Source organism: Chiloscyllium punctatum, chromosome 15, assembly GCF_047496795.1.
Source record: "Chiloscyllium punctatum isolate Juve2018m chromosome 15, sChiPun1.3, whole genome shotgun sequence".
NCBI lineage: Eukaryota > Metazoa > Chordata > Chondrichthyes > Orectolobiformes > Hemiscylliidae > Chiloscyllium > Chiloscyllium punctatum.
In genome coordinates this window covers 57,482,530-57,502,382 of record NC_092753.1, presented here as the reverse complement: position 1 = coordinate 57,502,382, position 19,853 = coordinate 57,482,530, and the positions used below count along the sequence as shown (strand labels likewise).

Here is a 19,853-nt window from a genome sequence, read left to right as displayed (position 1 = left end):
CTCAACAAAACTGGCACTTAACCAAAAAAATGTGACATTCCGCCAATCATGATCCAGCTGTAGTCCAACTCAATTTGCAACAATGCTTTCATTTTCGACTCTAATGATTCAAATTGTGCTTCATATTGTGCTTCACAGCTGATATTTCTGCTTGAACTTTAATCCATAATTAATCAAGAGGGAATAGCAATGCTGTCCAACATGTCTGTGTCTGATCCTAGCTGACATTTGTGGTCAGATTATTTAATATATTGCCAATGGGTTCCTGCTAAGATTCCTGCCCTCACATTTTATGGACATTGGTTTCAAGGATTAATCCCAAAATTTTTACTTTATTTACAAATATTGTCATTGCAATTGATTGCCAGGCTTTAAATATTTAATATTTCAGGTGATCATAACAATCCTGAACACTGTGTTGAATGCCTTCCTGTAACCTTTAACAGAGAAGCTCTATGGTTCATAATAAAAAAAAGATCAGTTTGTGTAAATTAAAATTTATTACAAGTATTTTTAATGAATATTAAAATGACTTAATTTAACCTTGCTTTTATTATAATGCCAACAGTATTCACTTTTGTAGAGACAGTATTTGCCAAAACAATGCTTGTGAGCTTTCCCTTATTTAGATGAAGAAGATTATCTGAAGTATAATTTAAGGTATTAGCCGTAGCTCATTAATAGCACCCTTGGCTGTGAGACTGAAGGTTCAAATTCCGCTTCAGACATTTGAGCATATAATACAGGCTGTCATTTCAATGCAGTACTGAGGGAATACTGCATTGTTGGAAGAGATGTTAAATTCAAATCCCACCTTGCTGTCTTTGGTGAATGGAACATATTATCAAGAAATAGATTATCTGAGCGTTTTGTCATTGCTGTTTTTGGAACTTTTCTGTGTTAAAATCATTGCAACATTTTCTCACATTAAAACAGGGACCACACTTAAAAGGTACTTCATTCACTGTAAGGTGCTTTCAGTTGTTCAGGGGTAATGAAGGGCTCTATATAAATGCAAGCTTGTTTCTCATAAATACAAAGATGTGGTAAGGAGAATGAGGAAAATACAGATTAAAGAAATAAACAGAGAGCAAGTTGTATAAACCAGGTACTTTTCATTTCAAATATCTGAGATTTTATCCCGGGGCTTATTTTTGCACCATGGGAATTAGCATTCATTTTCAAATACTCATCTTAAATTACAAATATATCAATTTAAGAATACCTTTAAACATGTAGAATTAGAAGATTTGTTGTTCACAGTATAGATAATTAATCTTAAACTGAAGAGTTAATCGTCATCATCATCGTCATCATTATCATCATCGTCATCATCATCGTCGTTATCATCGTCGTCGTCGTCATCGTCATCATCGTCGTCGTCATCATCATTATCATCGTCATCATCATCATTGTTATTGTTATCATCATCATCATCTTCTGTATTGACTTTTCCTGACAGAACATCATGAAGCCATTCTTCTAGTTCATCAGTTGATGGTAGATCATCATCATCTTTAATATCCATCCAGACACTGTCAGCCTATAAGATAATAGATGTGAAAAGCAGTGCTAAATCACAATCAATCAGGAAAATTATAAATTATTAACTTTCAGAAACATGCATATAAATACAGATATTATCATATATACACCTACAAACGCTACATGAAGTCCTACATTCATAGGAATGGACATGACTATGAATAAATTCATCAAGAAATCTCATTAGCAGGAAATAGAATAGTCTTCGACTAAATCAGCAAAAGTTATTCATCAGAAAGAGACTGGTTCCAATTAGGAAAAAGCAAACTCTAAAACACTTCGGAATTTTTAAGTCTACGGTCAAATTTTCCAGTGAGTGGTAATTTCGCACAGCTTGGCCCTCCAGCCATTTTTTTTTACAAAAGAAGGGAGCTCTGCATTTCTGAGAGGAGATTCAGCACAGGGTTCTTAATTCCATTTTGGTAGTTCTTTTATAATGCAAAACTATCAGTGGAAGGCAAACCATGTCAATTTTTCACAGCAGTCAGATGCTGTAATCTGAAACTTAAAGGTCTTGACAGACACTTTGACAGCAGCTGTCAAACCATAGATACATTAGATAAATAAGATGTTATGGTGCTAGGAGGGCTGGATGCCAAATGGATAGCGAGTATGGTGCCAGGCAAGTGGCGTACCCAGTGGGTAAGGTGCCAAGAAAGTAGGATGTCTGCTAAAAACGCGTAGAGAACCGGGTGAAAGGATGCCACTTGGAGTGCGGATAAGGTGTCTGGGTGCATGGTGACAAGGGTATTAGTAAATGTTTAGGATAGGTCAGGATGAGCTGGTCCTGTGGGGCATGGGCAGGGTAGGCATTGTCTCTGGGGTGTGAGTGGTTATAAATGATGTAAATATTGAGTCAGTTTACTATTTACTTAGGAGTTAGACTATGTATTTAATAATACATATTGTCCCGAGTAACTATTTCACTTAATTTCATCTGAAACATCCAAAGTCTCCAATTTTAATAAAGACCTTTTGTAGAGGTCCAAATGTAGTGGAATTGCCCAAGGAAAATACAATTTCCTTGGCGATTCCTTAAGTGAGTGCTCCAATGACATTTCACAGGGTCCCCATCCTCAACTCCATCTACGTCCACACAATGACTGACTGGCCTACAGAAAATGTACCCCAATATTCTGTTGCTGTATGAGATGCAAGTCCTTTTCTGACTTGCAGGGTACTGGATGGAGTTTTGGATGACTGATGTTATGCAGTGTGGTAGAACATCCGACAACAATTCAATCTATTTCACTTTTGGCACCCAATCATTTTGCTTCCTTTCATTGCATTGGACTTTCTTGCAGAGATTACAGAAGTTGGGACTGTTTTAAAGCACCTTCACCTTGAGAGAGATTAGTTCTTTTTTCAATTATTCATGGAACATGGGCCTTGCTGGCAAGACCAACATTTACTGCCAACACTAAGTGGTCTTGAAAAGGTGGTCATGTAACACTTTCTTAAGGCTCTTAGTCCACAGGGTGAAAGTACTCCTATATGACAGTTAGATAGGGTGGCCCAGGAATTTAATGTAACAATGAAAAAGAAACAGCGATATATTCCCACATCAAGATTCCATGTGTCTTGGAGGGGAACTTCAAAGTTCCCCTTTCGCTGTTGCCTTTGTTTCTCCAGCCAGTAGGGATGTGGCCTCAGGCAATGTTTTTTATGATCTGTGGTGAGTTTTCAGATATACATTACAGCTACATTGCAGCAATGGAGTGTTTATAAGTTAATGAAGGGGTGCCAATCAAGTGGCTTTCTTTGTTCTAATTGGGATTGAGATTTTTGAGTGCTATAGCAGCTGCACTCATCCAGCCAAGTGAAGACTATTGCATCATGCTCTTAACTTGTGCTTGATAGATGATGAAACAGCTTTGGGGAGTCAGGAGGTGAGTCAATTCCCACAGAATACCCAACTGTAGTTGTAGTATTGATGTGGCTGATCCAGTTAAGTTTATGGTCAATGGTGAACTCAGGGCATTGATGGTGGGGATTAGGCAATGGTATTGCCATTCAATGTCATGGGGAAGTGGTTAGCCTTTTAGAAGTAGTCATTGCCTGACACTTGTGTGACAGGATTTTTCATTTGTCATTTATCAGACCAAAATTGAAACCTATCTAGACCTTGACATCTACAGACATGGACTGTTCCTTTATATGAGGAATTATGAATAGAACTGAACAATGCGCAAGCACCAGCAAACATCCCCACTTTATGAAGGAGTTGAAAGTCATAAATGAAGCAGTTGAACATGTTGATCCCGGGACACTGTCCTAAGGAACTCCCGCAGTAATGTCTTAAGAGCTGAGAGGATTGGGCTCCAATAGCCATAACCATTTTCCTTTGTGTTAGGTATGAGTCAAGCTAGTGCAGAGGTCTTATCTTCACTCTGAATGACTTCAACTCTACCAGGGTTCCGTGATGCCACACTTGGTCAAATACAACATTAACGTCAAGGGCAGTCACTCTTACCTTACCTACAGAGATCACCTCTTCTGTTCATGTTTGGTTGTAATGAGATCTGGTGCTGAAAAGTCTTAGTGGAACCCAACTTCATGCATCAGGGTTTTGGAGAATAGGAGAAGGGTGATATGACAATCCGTGGACTAATAATCTAGGACCCCTGGACACAAGGTTCACATCCCACCATGGCAGATGATGAAATTTAAATTCAATAAAAATATTTTTAAAACACAGAATTAAAACAGATTCTAGCCTAAGAGTGAGCATGTAATTGCAACTGATTGTCATAACAACACATCTGGATCACTGATGTCCTTTAGGAAAGGATATCTGCTGTCCTTACCAGATCTGACCGACAAGTGAATCCAAACCCATAGCAATGTGTTTGACTCTAGACAATTAGGGATGGCAATAAATGCTAACCAAGCAATACTCACATACTATAAATTAATTAAAAAAGGAGCCATTTGATAGCATTGTCAACAGCCCTCACATCATTTTTCTGATAATTGGGATAACTCCTGTAATTAATCAGAATGGATTTGTCCTAATTCTATGGGCAAGTTTTCGGTTTCATGGCTAGATGTTAGTTTGCTGTTTGGCTGGAGGTATAGCTAGTTATAATGCTAGTTACAAATTTTCAGCACAGTATCTGGAATGTGATTCTCTTCATTATATCCAGTGTGTTTGACTGTTTCTTCACATCACCTGAAGTGAGTTGAATTGGCTGAAGACTGGTTTCTGTGCTGAAGACCTCAGGAGCAGGATCCACTGTTGATTATCCATGCAACATTCTGGCTAGTTGAAAATGCTTCAGCCTTGTCTTTGCCTACAAATGCTAGTCTCATCCATCTATCAGCATGGAACCTTCTCTTTCCATTGTTTAACTATACATCACTATTAATGATGAGGTAGCACAGAATTGCAGACTTTAGATCTGATTTGTTGGTTGTAAGTGTAGTCTATAGAAAGCTACTTTGTGGTTTATTGTGCAAGTGCTGTACCTTATTGTGGTTGCCACTTTTTTCAATTATTTTCAATTTTTAAGGTACATCTAAGGTACATCTGATAGTTTTTCATATGTTTTATAATGCTCCTCACTGAACCAGGTAATGGTTGAGTAAGGAATGATTCTGGGTCAAGAGATTACAGATTGTGGTGGGATACAGCTTTATTGTTGAGGTTGACCAACAGCACCTTATGGATGCCCAGATTTGAGATTTCTTCTAAACTGAACCTTTTTATGTTGATGGCACTGCCACACAAACTGTGTTCATTGCAAAGATGATCTTGCCTTCATAACTGCTGTGTAGTGGCCAATACCACCAGTACAGTCATGGTTAGATGCAACTGTGAAAGGCAAACTGATGAGGATCAGGTCAAGAAGATATTTCCCTTGTCTTGCCTCTCAGCACCTATCACAGGCCCAATCTAGAAGGTAAGTCCTTCAAGACCCAGCCAACCTGATCAGTCCCGATTCAGTATACATAATGGGATGAATGGTTAATCTCCTTTTGTGTTGTATTTTTTCATTAGTAGTTTTAGGAGGTGATCAATAATTAAAAATGAATCCTGGTCATTTCTTTTGCACTCACAGTCAACATCACCGATGCCTTTACTCCAAACTTTCTTGCACCCCAAAAAAAACATAGCTCTTCTTTCATTCTGGATACTTGACTTGCATTCGTCTGAAGCTTTAAGTATGCACACACATTTCCTTGCCAATCCATCCATAGTATCTAATCCTATACGTTTATGTGAATAATGAAATTGAAAAACACCATCACATAGTTACGCAATGTTTTAAAGAAATAGATATTGAGTGAATATGTAGTGATCTTTTGACAAAGGGTCAGTTAGACTCAAAACATCAGTTCTTTTCTCTCCTTACAGATGCTGCCAGATCTGCTGAGATTTTCCAGCATTTTCTCTTTTGGTATGTAGTGATATCCATCTGCAGTCACAAATGGTATGTAAAATCACAATTAAAACAAAACGTGCAGACATAAAACATGAACATGCATTCCGACAGTTCTCTAGATCATGGTAAAATATAGTTATATGAAAAAGATTACAAGAACACCAGACCAATGACTGGATTTTGCTGATACTACTTACATCAGTGACATTAACTATACCAATCTGAGGCTTGTGAAGGTCAATCTTGAAAGTTTTCTCCCAATAGGTAAACAGCTGAAATAGTCACAGAAGGAAAGTAAGATTAAATTACTACAATATAATTCCTACTTATTTGTTACTCTGTGACATGCATACTCACCAGTGGGAAGTCATCAGGGTCAATCCACACAATGCTTAGGTCTGGATTATTAGTGTTTTCTCTTGCTACCTCTTTTAAAATTGACAGAAATTCATAACCATCTGTAAAGGAATAGAAATTCCTTAGTTACCCCTAAGCATGTGACCAAGAATTACTTAGATGAACAAATATACCAGAGATATCAATTCACTTCTAGCTGCCTATGAAATACATTTTTGGTGGATTGAGGCATCAACTTTGTAAGATAGATACAATACTTGAAATAATCATCACCAATATTGGTGAATAGACATTTAATACACTCAAAAAGCACAGCAGGTCAGGCACCATCCAAGGAGCAGGAAAATCGATGTTTTGGGCTGGAGCCCTTCACCAGAAATGCCCCATTGTCTCCTATTTAATACACTTGCATGATCTCCTGCAATTTGAATCTAAAGTACTTGAATGAACACTCGAAATGTCATAACGTTCAAGGCTAATGGCCAAGTGTGAAAAGTGGAATTAATTTAGATAAATTGGTGCAGACTTAATGAGCTGAATGCTTTCTTCTATGCTGAATGACTCTTTGAATTAACACAGGAAAAGCAGAAGGCTATTCAACCTCTCAAGCCTGTTGAGTCGTTCAATTCAATCAAAGCTGATCTATTTTGCTGCATTTCACCTATTTTCCTTGATAATCTTTAATAAATATCTGACTTTTTTTTGTCTTAAGAGTTTCAAATTCCCAGCATCCTTTTTGAAGTAGATGATTGGGTACTTTATCAATATTATTCCATTGTTGAATATATTCAAAGCTGGAATAGATATACTTTTGATTTCTCTGAGAATCAAAGGACATGGGGAGTTAGCAGGAAAGAGGAGTTCAGGCATAGATCAGCCATGATCACACTGAATGATGGAGGAGACTCAAGGGACCATATGATACCTAATGCTGCTTCTGTTTCGGAGGATCTTTTATCCTCTTCATTCTTTCCTAATGTTCCTGTCCTTTCCGAATATTTTGTCGAGTGGTGTTGCTCAGTGTTTGGCACTGTTGCCTCACAGTACCAGAGATCCGATTTCGAGTCTTGCCTCGGGTAACTGTCTGTGTGGAGTTTGCACACTCTCCCAGTGTCTGCATGGGTTTCCTCCCACAACCCAAAGATGCGCAGATCAGGTGAATTCGTCATGCTAAATTGCCCATTGTATTAGGTGCATTAGTCAGGGGTAAATGTAGGGGAATGGGTCTGGGTGGGTTACTCTTTGGAGGGTTGGTGTGGACTTGTTGGGCTAAATGGCCTGTTTCCACACTATAGGGAATCTAATCTAATCTATTACTGCAACAACTACAGCTTCAATTCATTTAGTGTTTTTAACATAGCAAACATTTTATACAATACTTGCGTTAAGCCTACTATCTACATTTTATTTTTACAGATAGCAATTTCCAGTCTAATTTGAATATAAGGCCCAGATTTCCTGGAGAGACACAGCATATCCGGGTGAAAATCTGGCAATCCCTACCTGATATGGATTTACTGCAGGGCAGGTATTTAGTTGTGCCTTTTCTCATCTCATGTTATTATTTGTGCAATTTAAGCTTCCATTTTTTTGTTGAAGCACTTACTTGTTTGTTCACATATGTGAATGTGTTTTTCCTAATTCATTTTAAATGTTGTATGTGTGAAAAAATGATCATTTTTTTGATGCGAGATTCACTGGTTAATTCTTTTGTACTTGTCCACAGATGCTGTCTGACTCAATGAGTGGTCCAATACATTTTCTTACAGTTTCAGACTTCCAGAATCAACATTCTCATTTTATGTCTACAGTAGTGTGAGCTGTCCCACAAAAAAACATTTTAATAATAACTTAAAGTTTATTCAATAACACGAGGACTTCCTTTGAGCAGTGAGGGTAGGAAAATTTTAAGGTGATCCTTTGCAAAGAGGTTTATAGTTTGAAGTTTCAAATGTAAGATATCTTCCAGATATTGCCATATAAGGTTTCACCCACATTCCTCAATAATGAAACATAACTTAGTGATATGAATAGAAAAATAAATTTTTCTAAAAGAATCACTCAGTGCAAGGCAACATTCTCACAAAGGGTATATAACAATACATACAAAAAATTGGAAAATGATCCTCAACTGGTAAACTAAAAGAAAAAGAAATACTTAAGTATCACATTTCAAGATTTGTTTTCAGGAATCTCATAGGCAGACTTTTTTTTCTTGTGAGAACTCTTGCCACAACATTTGCAGGGTGTGACCTCTGCCAGCCCCTGTAGCTCATCATTTTTCAGTCGTGGATTTCAGATATTCACAGTTAGGGCAGGGCACAGCAGCTGAAGTCAAGAATACATTTTATTTTTAAATTTATTACGCAAAGGGAAATTAATTGATTACCTTCCTTCAAGGGGTGAGGTAGTTACAATTCCAAACTTCCCACAAAGCTGTATGTCATGAACACATTTGTGTTACTTGTGTCCGGTGTTGCTATGGTATTGATGGGATTACATAATGTCATCATTAGTACATCATTTGAATGTACATTCTCTCTTTGGCTTTCATGTCTGGCAGAAAGTCCCACAAGTAGCAGGAGGCTCAGGAAGACAGCTGAAGAGCTCCAAGCCAGAAATCCTGCTTCCTGCCTATCCTACATCTTCTCAAAATCAGGCAAATGTGTCAATTAATTTAAACAGATGGAATTATTTTGAAATTGGATCAACTATTGTCCACTTGAACATAATTCTCATAACATTTAAACTGTATTTAGATATTCACTTGCATTACCACAGCCTCCAGGGCTACGGGCCAAACTTTGGAAAACTGGTTAGTGTTGTCACATTTTTGTTGACTGGTGTGGACACGCAATGGGCCTCCTTCGAGCTGTAAGCAACTATGTGTCTCAGTCAGCATGATAATGTCAAATAACTACAGTTAACATGACAAGTCATTGGACTTCAAAGTGATTCACTGGGCTGAATTTTACCAGAAATTGGCTAAGTATCAATTCTGGGCAGTTTCATGGAGAGTCTTATGACAAAGTCTAGCAAATTTCTCACATTACCTTCCCAACTTCACCTCCCTAGCCATCTACCATAGCCTTATGGTACTTTGCCTTTCATATTCTCTCATTTGCCGTAAATGAAAGTGCTTGGCACTACTAGACTATCCCAGGATTCCTGGCATCAGTATCAGTGCACTAGTTGTGCGCCAGGTGAATTGTTGGCAGACTGGAGTTGCTCTGGACAGTTTGTGTTGTTTGCCCTGGACATGTTAGACAAAAGAAAATCAGTGCCCTGCTTTGAGGACAGGAACCTGAAAGGCCCTGGTGGATGAGGTGGTACACAGGAGGGCCATTTTCTTACCCCAGGACCAGCCAAGAAGACCACACCACAGGACCTTGGCCTGCCTAGTCGAAGACTACCACTCAAGTCAGTGCAGTGTCGACAATTTAGAGAAACATCAAGCAGTGCAGGATGATTAATATTAAAAAATCTAAATCTAAAGAAGGTCAATGACCTTCTCTACTCCACAAGGATAAGTGCCATCATCATCTATCTTCCACCTCACACTCACTCTGTCTCTGTTAAAGTACCTGCCTCACATATACTCTACCATTCTTCCCCAGCCCATTCTCATCCCTACCATTTACGAATCCTGCACCCCCTCTGTGCTGTACTCACCCACCCAGGGTGTGAAGTTAAACTACGGGTTTAGACAAGTGAGAAAAATAAGTGATATGTCACATGGCTTTTTTTTTGTATTATAGCTGATTCAGCCTTAATAGAATTTACCAGGGTCTTCTTCTTCAGCAAAAGCAACAATCTGGATCCCATCCATATCATCCTCCTATACAAAAGAATTACAAGTTTATGTTACTTTGTGAGAAATTTGAGGATGTTCCTGAATATCGAAAAAAAATCTTGTACATAATATGGTTGCTTTTACATCTTTAGTACATCTCAGAGTAATTTACATGCAACATATATTTGTCTAAAGTGGAGTCATTGTTGCTAGATTCACAACTGCAACAGCCAATTTGCATTCAAAATCCCACAAACAACATGGAGATAAAATCTGTTTTGGTGGAGGAATAAGTATTTGATTTTCTCTTTGCATTGTGTAGTACAGTGGGATCTTTTGTATCAGTGTAGGGTGTCCGGACTTTATGTTAAATTCCAGATTAAAGATGGTATCTGCAATAATGCATTACTCCCTCAATACTGCAATGGTGTCAGCATGGATTAAACACACAAGTTCTACAGAATGGCACGAACACTCCTTACATTATTCAGAGATAGCACTGAGTCATGTTGAAATTATAATATCATACAGTATGATACTTTTTGAGTACATTTTGTGCCTGAATTTTGCTGAGAAAGGAACCACACTCTTCAGTATCTGATTCTCCTAATCTGTGGCTTCTAATTTGTTCAGCCTAGTCATCCTCCTCCTTGGCTGTTTTATTTATTAATGATGCCTCTTGACCTACCATCTTTCTCATTGAGAAAATAAACCAAATTTATTTAAATTTAACAGTTTCCCATTCTTGCTAATAACTGAAAATGTCATTTCAGGTTTGTCTTACCCATGTCTCAAACACATCCTCTGGACGCAGTTTCCTGAGGGTTGATCTAAAAAGAGAACAAACACAGCTTAAAAATAGTTACTATGCTCCACTGTTCAAGATTTTCCAACCTACCTCTCCTTGTGTGTATTCGTAAAGGATTGACCTTATTTTGGATCATGTTTGTATGTCTTCTTGATACTGACTTGACTATTGTCTCTATCAGAAAATCTGAAATTGACCCTGATGTCCACCCAGAACTTCCCTATAAAGTCCTAGCAAGGAAGGGATAAAGTGGATGACCATCTGCATGACCACGACTATATGACAGAAATATAAACAGAAGGTAGAAGACATAGGATAGTGGTGGAGGGCTGTCTTTCAGACTGGAGGCCTGTGACCAGTGGAGTGCTACAAGGATTGAACCTGGGTCCACTGCTTGTCATCATTTATATAAATGATTAAGATGTGAACATAGGAGGGACGGTTAGTAAGTTTGCAAATGACATCAAAATTGGAGGCGCAGTGGACAGTGAAGAAGGTTACCTCAGAGTACAGCAGGATCTTGATCAGATGGACCAATGGGATCCTACCACTGCTTATGATTTTACAGTGGCACGGAGGCCCAGTGGTTAGCAGCACCAGGGACCTGGGTTCGATTTCAGCCTCAGGCGACTGTCTGTGTGGAGTTTGCATACTCTCTCCATGTCTGCGTGGGTTTCCTCCTGGTCTCCAGTTTCCTTCCACAGTTCAAGATGTAAATGTTATGTGAATTGGCCATAATAAATTGCCCATAGTGTTATGGGATGTGTAGATTAGATGTATCAGTCAGAGGAAATGTAAAGTAATAGGGTAGGGGAATGGGTCTAGGTGAGATACTCTCCGGAGGGTTGGTATGGACTTGTTGGGCCAAATGGCCTATTTCCACACTGTAGGAATTCTATTATAGTTGGAGTTTAATTTAGATAAATGTGAGGTGCTGCATTTTGGAAAGGTAAATCAGGGCTGGACTTACACTCTTAATGGTAAGGACCTGGGGAATATTGCTGAACAAAGAGACCTTGAAAGTAGAGTTACAGTTAGATAGGATAGTGAAGAAGGCAATTGGTATGCTTGCCTTTGTTGTTCAGTGCTTTGTGTATTGGAGTTGGGAGGTAATGTTGTGGCTGTACATGGCATTGGTTTGGCCACTTTTGGAATACTGCATGCAATTCTGGTCTCCCTGCTATAGGAAAGATGTTTTGAAATTTGAAAGAGTTCAGAAAAGTTTGATGTTGCCAAGGTTGGAGAGTTTGAGCTATAGGGAGAGGCTGAATAGGTGGGAGCTGTTTTCCCTGGAGGGCGGAGGCTGAGGGGTGACCTCAGAGTAAATAGACAAGGTCTTTTCCCTGGAGTGGGGGAGTCCAAAACTAGAGGGCATAGGTTTAAGGTGAGAGGGGAGAGATTTATAAGGGACCTAAGGAGCAACTTTTTCACATAGAGGGTGGTGTATACATGGAATGAGTTGCCAGAGGAAGTGGTGGAATCTGGTACAATTACAACATTTAAGAGGCATCTGCTTGGGTATATGAATAACAAGGGTTTAGAGGGATAATGGCTAAATGCTGGCAAATGGGACTAGATTTATTTAGGATATCTGATTGGCATGGATGAGTTGGACACAAGGGTCTGGTTCTATGCTGTATAACTCTATGACTCAAACTGGCCATTCAACTTCTCTGGCAGCATCCGAGGAACAGGAAAATTAACATTTCCTGGGGTCCTGCCCGAAAAGTTGAATTTCCTGATCCTCGGATGCTACCAGACCTGCTGTGCTTTTCCAGTACCAATCTAATCTCCAGCATCTGCAGTCCTCACTTTCGCCCATTCATCTTCTCTGCCATTCCAGAAGATCCTGACTGAGCCATTTGTTTTACAAATACCACATTCCTATCAACCTAATCTTAATCTTTGACTCACTGCCTAATAAGAATCTATAAACTTCTTGCTTTAAAGTATTTAATGACTCTGCCTCCCTCTCTTCTGAGGGAGAAATTTCGTAAGTCATATAATCCTCTGACAGAAAAAGCTGTCCTTACATCTGCACTAAAAGGTGGCCTCCTCTTCTAAAACAGATCCCCTCGCACTCAGTTCACAAGAAGATACATTTTTTCCATGTCCACCTTAGGACCTTATCACTTCAATCAAATCACCTCTCACTCTATTTAAAGTCCAGTGGAAACAAGGCCAACCCATCTAACCTTTCCTCCTAAGACAACCCACTTATTCCAGGTACGTACCTAATGAAATCAAATCAAAACAGCCATTGTTATCTACCTTTTATGTTCTTGAATAAATTCTACGATTTCTTCCTCTGAGTGAGGTTTATCCGGAATCGTGACTGAATCATCCATGAAAGGCTCATAAAAATCCACCTCATTCATCTTCAGTGAGAGTTTCTTTGCGACCTACCCAGAGAGTGCATCAATGAAGAAAATGATAAACATAAAAGGATAAACTTAAACAAACCCACATAATACTGTAAAGTGTATCCTGCCACAACTTTAGCATTGAAGAGTGTGGTGCTGGAAAAGCACAGCCGGTCAGGCAGCATCTGAGGAGCAAGAAAGTCAATGTTTCGTGCATAAGCCCTTCATCAAGAATGAGGCTTGTGGGCCAATGGGGCTGAGAGATAAATGGTAGGGGGGTGGGTTTGGGGGGGAACGTAGCTGGGAATGCGATAGGTAGATGAAGGAGCGGCAGAAGTGATAGGTCGGAGAGGGGGGTGGAGCAGACAGGTGGAAAGGAAGATGGACTGGTAGGACCATTCAACAGGGTGGTGCCAAGTTGGGAGGTTGGAACTGGGATAAGATGGGGAAAGGGAAATGGGGAAATCCACATTGATCCCATGAGGGACTCAAGACGGAAGATGAGGCATTCTTCCTCCAGGTGTCAGATGGTTAGGGTTTGGCGATGGAGGAGGCCCAAGACCTGCATGCCCATGGAGTGGGAGGGGGAGTTAAAGTGTTAAAGAGGTGTTGGGGTTGGTTGGTGTGGGTGTCCCAGAAATGTTCTCTGAAATGATTCGCAAGTTGCCGTCCTGTCTCTCCAATGTAGAGGAGACCACATCGGGTGCAACAGACACAGTAGATGATGTGTGTGGAAGTACAGGTGAATTTCTGTTGGATGGGGAAGGATCCTTTGGGGCCTTGAACGGAAGTGAGGTGGGGGGGGAGGTGGGGGGGGAGGTGTGGCTGCAGGTTTTGCAGTGGTGGCAGGGTAAGATGCTGGGAGGGGAGGGTGGGTTGGTGGGGGGGGACCTGACAAGGGAGTTGCGGAGGGAATGGTCTCTCTGAAACGCAGATAGTGGTGGGGAGGGAAATAGCCCCACTCCCCTCCCATTTTTCTGTCAGCCTCCTTGGCCTAAAAGCCTCATTCCTGATGAAGGGCTTATGCCCGTAACACCGACTCTCCTGCTCCTCGGTTGCTGCCTGACCGGCTGTGCATTTCCAGCACCACATTCTTTGACTCTGATCTCCAGCATCCTCCGTCCTCACTTGCTCACAATTTTAGCATGTCAATCGTAAGGATAGAAAATGACAAAATATATATTTCACAACAAACTAATATAATGCCCCAAAAAGCAATGTATTTCAAAAACAACACTAAATAAAACAAGCTTATACATGTAAGTGGAGGCAGGAATTCCTGACATAGCTACACGATACAAATTAAGCACATTGAGAAAGCAATTATAATTAAATGGTTTTCACTTATAACCACAGCTGCATTTCTGTTTTAAATGTTTCCATTTGGAAGCATGTAACGTTATTAAATTAATTAACATTCATTATGAAATGCTGAATAGATAGACATTGTTAAACAACATTATTACTACCGGCAGTACCCAGGTTGCGAAAGGGTTCTTGAGTCCGTTCACAAGTCAATTTTCACACAAGTTAAACACAATGCAGGAGAATGCAAAGCAAACATTTGTAAGTACAGGAAATGATCATTTCTAAATTGGGGACTTCTGTTACTGATTGCATCACTGTAATGGAGGGGCCATACTCTTCATGAAAGTTATTTTTAAAAATCTGACAAAACATCAAATGGCATATCTAACTGAAGTCTAATAAAGACATTAAATACTATAGATTCCAGGAATCTGACATTATCAGATCTGCTGAGGTTTCTTATTTTTGCTTTTGGACAGCAACAGTTCATGATTCTGTTATTCTCACTTTCTCTGGCCCTGTCTTTTGTCTTATGAACGTTTATCATACCCTTTGGCTATTCCCATCGATTTGTAATTGTCACATAAGGTTTCCCATCCTCTGCTCAATCACAGGCTTGATTATTTTTTCATTGTTCCAATCTTCCCATCTCATCTCCTTAAAAATGATTGTATTTCAAACTTTTTCCAGTTCAGTTGAAAAGTCATGACCTGAAGTATTAATTTTGTTTTTCTCTCCACAAGTATTGCCAATTGAATATTTTACAAATTTCACAAATCAATGTGGTTTTACTAAAGGGAATTTGTATTTGACAAATCTATTGGAATGTTCTGAGAATATAACTAATGAAGAAGATAAAGATGAAAGCTGTAATAGATGCATTTTCAAAAATAAGCATTTGATAAAGCGCCACAAAAAAGGTTAATAGGCAAGATAAAAGACCATGGATTTGATTTAATATGTTCGCAGAAACGGACGATTGGATAACAGGCAGGAAGCAGCTACAAGACATAAATAGGGCATTTTTAAAATGCCAAGTAAGAATGGTAACATACCACAAGGATTAGTGCTGGGACCTCTGCTATTTCCAATCTATGTTCATAACTTAAATGAAGAGACAGGGACTGCTGTGTCTAAATTTGCTGAAGATATAGAGCTCGTGCAAATGGAAACTATGGTGAGGACACACAAAAAGCCTAATCAATAAAGAGATGACCTGAGTAGAAACAAGATGGCAGATGGACTGTATTAAACTGATCTATGCAGTTATTCCTTTTGGTTATTTGACTAGACAGGCAGTTTTTTTAAAAAGTGTGAAACTTGTAAGTAAAAGCAAATACTGGATAAGTTGGAAATCTGAAGTAAAAACAGCAAGTGCTAGAGAAACTCAGTAGATCTGTCTAATTCTGAACAGTCATAATGAACTTGAAATGTTAACTCTGTTTCTCTTTCCATAGATGTTGCCAGACCTGCTGAGTTTCTCCAATAGTTTCTTCTTTTATTTGAAACTTTTAGGTATTTGTTAAAGATTGGTGTCTTTGTAAAGGAATGCAGAAAGTTGGCGTTCAGATACAGCAAGCAAATAGGAAAGTACATCATATATATATATGCTTTTGTTGCCAGTGAATTGAACTACTAAGATAAAGAAGGTTTGTTAAATTTGACCAGGTTTTGGTGAGACCACATCTGGAGGACCATGCCTAATTTCCATCTCCATATTTAATAAAAAACATATTTTGTTAGGACTGTGTAAGGAAGGCCAATTGATCTTCCTCTGTTTCACACCCTCTCCATCAGCTGCAACAAACAATTTTTTAAAGACACTGCTATCACATTCCAAGTGTACTACAGCAAATTATCAAGATTTGCTTCGGTAAAAGAAAGAGGGATCCCCTATGAAAACATAATAAAACATGTCATCAAACATAGTGAAGGTAATAAGTGTAAAACAGTGAGTAACTGGTATAGCATGGAGAAAAATGCAGTTCAGAATCCTACAGTCATTGAGCTGTTATAACTGAACCCACAATTATTTGTTGTCTGTTATTTTCAAGAATTGTGAGGTTTGAGGGATCTTTGAGCTTTTGATGAAGATTGTTTCCCCAGAATGCTTTTTCACCAGGTACCATTTCCTGGGGTGATGAGAGAAATTGGAAGTGAGAGAAAGAGGGAGAGAGATAGATTTTTCCAGTTCTTGCTTCAAATCCATGTTTCTTTCTCTCTGCTATGTTGCACAAAAGCAGCTATTTAAATGATAATTCAGGGCATTTACCTGAGTCTGGCTCCATTTTCTTTACAAGCCAGATAACTGGCAAGTAAACTTTTCATCTCCCAAATCATGGAAATTATCATAAAAATATGATATGTAAATTTCTTGACACTGACTCAATTGCCTGGTTACATTGTCTTTCAATAAAATGGTAATTTCAGTGCCAATGGATTAATTAATTGCACAAGGTGCTGATGAGATCACATCTGGAGTACTGTAAGCAGTTTTGCTCCCTTTATTTACAGAATAATGTGATTTCATTGGAGGCAGTTCAGAGGAGGTTCACTAGGAAGATGATCTCTGGTATGGAGGGATTGTCTTATCAGCAAAGATAAACCAGGTTGGGACTCTATTCATTGAAATTTGGAAGAATGAGGAGTGATCTCATTGAAGCATATCAGATTCTTAATGGGCTTGACAGGGTAAATGTTGAGAGGATCATTCCCCTTCATAGCATAATTGTAGAACAACTAAAGACTGAGATGATGACAAATTTCTTCTCTCAGAAGGTCGTGAGACTTTGGACCTCCTTGCCATAGAGACTTGTGAGGGCAGAGTGCTTGTTCATATTTAAAACTGAGATGGTAGGTTCTTGATCAGCAAGGGAATCAAGGGTTACTGGGAGAAGGCAAAAAAGTGGACGTGAGGATTGTTGGAGAACCATAAGCCTATTTAATAGTGGACAGGCTCAAAGGGCCAAATGGCTCACACCTGTTCCTATCTCTTATGGTCTTAAGAACTTGCATTATCTTCACTAAATTAGCCCCTGGGAAGACGGGATTGATTTATGATGAGAGGGAGAGCAAACTGGTTTGATTTTCTCTAGAATTTAGAAGTATGAGAGACAATCTCATTAAAATATACAAGATTTCAAAGAGGTTTGATAGGGTGGATGCTGGAAAATTGATCAGAGAATCTAAAATGCATGGGCACAGTCTCGTTACTCTGTTCCTAATACAATTAGTGGCAATGGTTTGCACATTACTCTTCCATCAGACTTAAGTTTGTATTTTATAACTGGATCTAATCAGAGTGATAAGTCAAAGCGTTGATTGTTTCTGGTTTAGATGAGGAGAAATTAGTTCAATCAAGGGTCATGAATCTTTGAAATGCTCCGTACCAGAAGGTCATGGATGTTGCATTGTCTGATACATTTAGGACTGGAATAGACTGGTTTTAGATCTCTCAAGGAACTAAGGGATATGAGAATTTGGCAGAAACATGAACCCTCACCCCATAAAATTCAATGCATGCTTTTCATAAAACCTTTAGAACAAGGCAACGCATGAACTTTGGATTTTTTTTCAAGTAGCTTTTATCGTAAATAATTTTCCAGGTAGTCCTTATTTACTGACAGAAATATGCAGGTAGACATTGACATTGAATGATAGAAATTGATGGACAGATTTAAAAAAACTACAGAAACACAGGGAACCAAGTTTTGATGATGAGTCATCTAGACTCACAAGGTTAGCTTGCTGTCTCTCCCCAGATGTTGCCTGACCCATTGAGATTCCCAGCAATATTTGCTTTCAGTGCAGCAACACAGTTAGTAAGAGGTTTACACAACAGCAAGATTGAGTGAATTGAACAGTAACAATGAAGCCAAACAATATTACACAACATTAAGCTTCTGTAAATGGAATATTGATTGTATTTTTCAATGTACAATCTCAGTTACATCACACTGTAAACTTTTGCTATAAATTCTGTGTCTTACAATTGTGTACTCCACAACCACCTGATGAAGGAGCAGCGCTCCGAAAGCTAGTATTTCCAATTAAACCTGTTGGACTATAACCTGGTGCTGAGTGATTTTTAACTTTATACACCCCAATCCAACACTGGCATCTCCAAATCATAACTGTTCCTAATATAATTCGTGGCAATGATCTGCATATTAGACTTAAATTTGTATTTTTTGACTAGATTTGATTAGAGTAATAAGTCAAAAGAATATGTAGATCAGTATTTAGCTACAAACTGTTTTGCCATTTGGCTTTGCTTTTTGCTGAAACAATGGTTGGCACAGTAAATTGCAATGGCATTACATCGTTTTGTTAATTATTTTTGAAAAGCACATTAAACCAAGACAAGGCATCCTAACAGCCTGTAGAGCAGCTACATAATTAGAGGCAGTAGAATTAGGAATGTAAGCACAGAAATAGGTCATTCAGCCTCATGAGCCCGGTCTATCATTCAATCAATTCATGGATAAAATGTATCTTATCGTCATCCACCCACCTTGACTCCATATCCCTTTATACCCTTGGATAGCAAAAATCTATAATTGTACTATCGTTTAAGTTTTATTTATGGGAGATTGCCAAATTTCTACAATGTTTTCTTTAAAAAAATGTTTAGTAACATCTCTCCCAAATGGCTTGATTCTGATTTTACCTCCTTGTCTATGAGTCCTGAACCAGCAGGAAAAGTCTGTCTCCATCTACCATACCAACTGCTTTCAAAATCTGAAAAATCTCAATCAAATCAGTCTCAATTATCTCTATTCCAGAAAATACAAGTCTAGTTTATGTATTGTGAAATCTCTCATTAGTATTTAATCTTTAGTGCCTTTGTAAAATTCTGAGGAATCTGTGCCCTTCCAAGGCTGATATATCCTCATAAAGGTGAGCAGGACATTTCGTACTACTCCAGATGATGTAACCATGATTTTGAATAAGTAGAAAAAGCTAAAAATCACACAACACCAAGTTATAGTCCAACAGGTTTTTGTGGAAGCACTAGCTTTCAGAGTGCTGTTCCTTCATCAGGTGGTTGTCCTTTGGAAAGCCACGCTCACCTGGGTGCATAGTGGCCTTTTTAAAATGGTACACGTGCCAGAGATGCTAGGTCTTTAGGTGGATATGCAGTAAGTGGTGAATTCTTCCGGGAGCAGCAGGGTGATAGAGTGGGGTTACAATTGGGAAAGGTGGCCACTACATAGTTGGGGTTGGTAACTAATGAAATATTAATAATAATAATTAATAATTGGTAAGACACAGTGACAGATCATGCTAGACCT

At 38.8% G+C, this 19,853-nt stretch overlaps 1 protein-coding gene across 1 annotated transcript in view; it reads right to left on the bottom strand.

Moving 5' to 3' along the window:
• Positions 1-1,095: 1,095 nt before the first annotated feature.
• casq2 (calsequestrin 2) overlaps positions 1,096-19,853 on the bottom strand; it is a 55,507-nt gene continuing 36,749 nt past the window's right edge. The window contains exons 6-11 of the mRNA XM_072585199.1: positions 13,160-13,290; positions 10,865-10,910; positions 10,071-10,125; positions 6,288-6,388; positions 6,128-6,202; positions 1,096-1,543 (exon numbers count right to left, since the gene is read on the bottom strand). Of these exons, the coding sequence (XP_072441300.1) occupies positions 1,292-1,543; positions 6,128-6,202; positions 6,288-6,388; positions 10,071-10,125; positions 10,865-10,910; positions 13,160-13,290 (660 nt within the window). The 3' untranslated portion in view covers positions 1,096-1,291. The remainder of the gene's footprint in view (positions 1,544-6,127; positions 6,203-6,287; positions 6,389-10,070; positions 10,126-10,864; positions 10,911-13,159; positions 13,291-19,853) is intronic.